Source organism: Macadamia integrifolia, unplaced genomic scaffold (genome assembly GCF_013358625.1).
Source record: "Macadamia integrifolia cultivar HAES 741 unplaced genomic scaffold, SCU_Mint_v3 scaffold3325, whole genome shotgun sequence".
Lineage (NCBI taxonomy): Eukaryota > Viridiplantae > Streptophyta > Magnoliopsida > Proteales > Proteaceae > Macadamia > Macadamia integrifolia.
Genome location: NW_024869399.1, coordinates 11160 through 13190, shown reverse-complemented (window position 1 = coordinate 13190; position 2031 = coordinate 11160). Strand labels below are relative to the sequence as shown.

The 2031-nt window shown below is 45.2% G+C and overlaps 1 protein-coding gene across 1 annotated transcript; it reads left to right on the top strand.

Moving 5' to 3' along the window:
- Window positions 1-473: 473 nt before the first annotated feature.
- Window positions 474-1781, top strand: LOC122068014 (probable F-box protein At4g22030). The gene has a single exon (XM_042631833.1). It carries the CDS (start codon window positions 474-476, stop codon window positions 1779-1781), a length of 1308 nt encoding a protein of 435 aa, XP_042487767.1.
- Window positions 1782-2031: the final 250 nt, after the last annotated feature.

Genomic DNA, 2031 nt, shown 5'->3' with positions numbered 1-2031 from the left:
ACCCCTTTTAGTCGAAACTAAATATCATCTTAGCATCTGCAAGATTACGGATAGCAGGAAGGGCCACAACATTGCAAATCCAAATTCCAAGCCCTAAAATTTTTGGGCCTAAAGAGCTGAGACTTCATAGAGGTGAGAAACGAGAAGGGGAGAGGCCAAACAGCGACGACAAGACGGAGTCCTCCGTTTGCCGGTTCAATTCTTTCTCGGGTTATTACCATTGAACAATACAACATTGGTGGCACTAATAATCAACCAATAAAAATCAAACCAATGAAAGAGTCAGACAAGGACTAAGCCTTGACCCCACCTTGAAGTCAACACGTTTATAAGACCAATTCTAACCTCTAGCGTTTCCTTTCTTTCTTTTTAAATCCAGAGACATTAGAGATCAACTCCATCTCAGCACCTCACAAAACTACTATAACAACTAGATCACACAACAGAAGACATTCGAAGGCTTGTTAGTTAACATGGCAGCAATTCAAGCTTCAAGCCTCTCTTATTCTTCATCTTCTTCACGTCGTCTAGGCATAGGAATTGAAGCAACGCTTCAGGCTCCCAAACTCCAGCCAAATAAACTCATACTCCCAAGGTTCCCAGCAAGAGACATGATCGAGGAATTGAACTTGACAAGCGGATACAACACAACCACAACCACAACCCTAAAGGAATCTAAGCCTAGCTGTGACACCACTAGAGATTTTGATTTGCTCAAGTCCAATTCCAATGTGGTGTCTGAGCTTTACGCCGTCATGGAAGCAGTCGCCGACAGAGTAGAGATGCACACCAACATCGGAGAGCAGCGGAATAACTGGAACCATCTCCTCCTCACTTCCATTAACGCCATCACCCTCACCGCCGCAACTATGGTTGGCCTTGCAGCCACCACTTGTGGAACGGGAACACCTCTTCTAGCACTCAAGCTCTCGTCAACCCTATTATATTCGGCAGCCACCGGGATGTTGGTGGTGATGAACAAGATCCAACCCTCTCAGCTCGCCGAAGAGCAACGTAATGCAGCGAGGCTGTTCAAGCAACTCCAAAGGGAAATCCAAACAACCCTTGCAATTGGAACTCCCACAGAAAGAGATGTGAAGGATGCCATGGACAAGGTCTTGGCCCTTGACAGGGCCTACCCTCTTCCCTTACTTGGAACAATGCTAGAGAAGTTCCCCGCGACGGTAGAGCCCGCAGTGTGGTGGCCAAAACAACCACCACAGAAAGAACTCGGCGGTGGTAATAGAGAAAAGAAGGGAAGCAACGGATGGAATGCAAAGCTGGAGGAGGAAATGAGACAGATACTTGGTGTGTTGAAGAGGAAGGACACTGAAGAATATTTGAGGCTTAGCAAGTTGGCTTTAAAAGTAAACAAGGCACTAGCCATTTCTGGGCCTCTGCTCATGGGCCTTGCCGCGGTAGGGTCTGCTCTTGTAGGATCAGCTTTTCAGCATCAAGCACCATGGGCAGTCTTTTTGGGAGTCTCTGCGGGAGCTCTGGCAGCCATAGTGAACACAATGGAGCATGGTGGGCAAGTAGGGATGGTATTTGAGATGTACAGAAGCAATGCTGGTTTCTTTCGGCTCATGGAGGAGTCCATTGGGTCCACCCTGAAGGAAAGGGAGGTGGAGAAGAGAGAGAATGGAGAGTTGTTTGAAATGAAGGTGGCTCTACAACTGGGAAGGAGCTTATCTGAGCTCAGGGATCTTGCAGCTTCTTCTTTTTATTCTTCAAAAAGCCATGGAGAGACCACAGAAGAATTTGCCAGCAAGCTCTTCTGATTTTGTCCATAGATCATACATCATGTACAGTATAATTTTGTACAAATTTTAGGTTATCAAAAGATTGTAAAAAATGCCCTGATTAACTCATTTTGAACTTATATATATATATTTTTTTGGATGAATGAAATATATTAAAGGAGCAAAAGACTGCCAAAAAGGTAGGATACAAGCCAAATTAGCGAGGAACTAAAGGCACGACACACCATCCTTAAATGGGACAAGAAAAAGAAAATACAAGGACCAACAG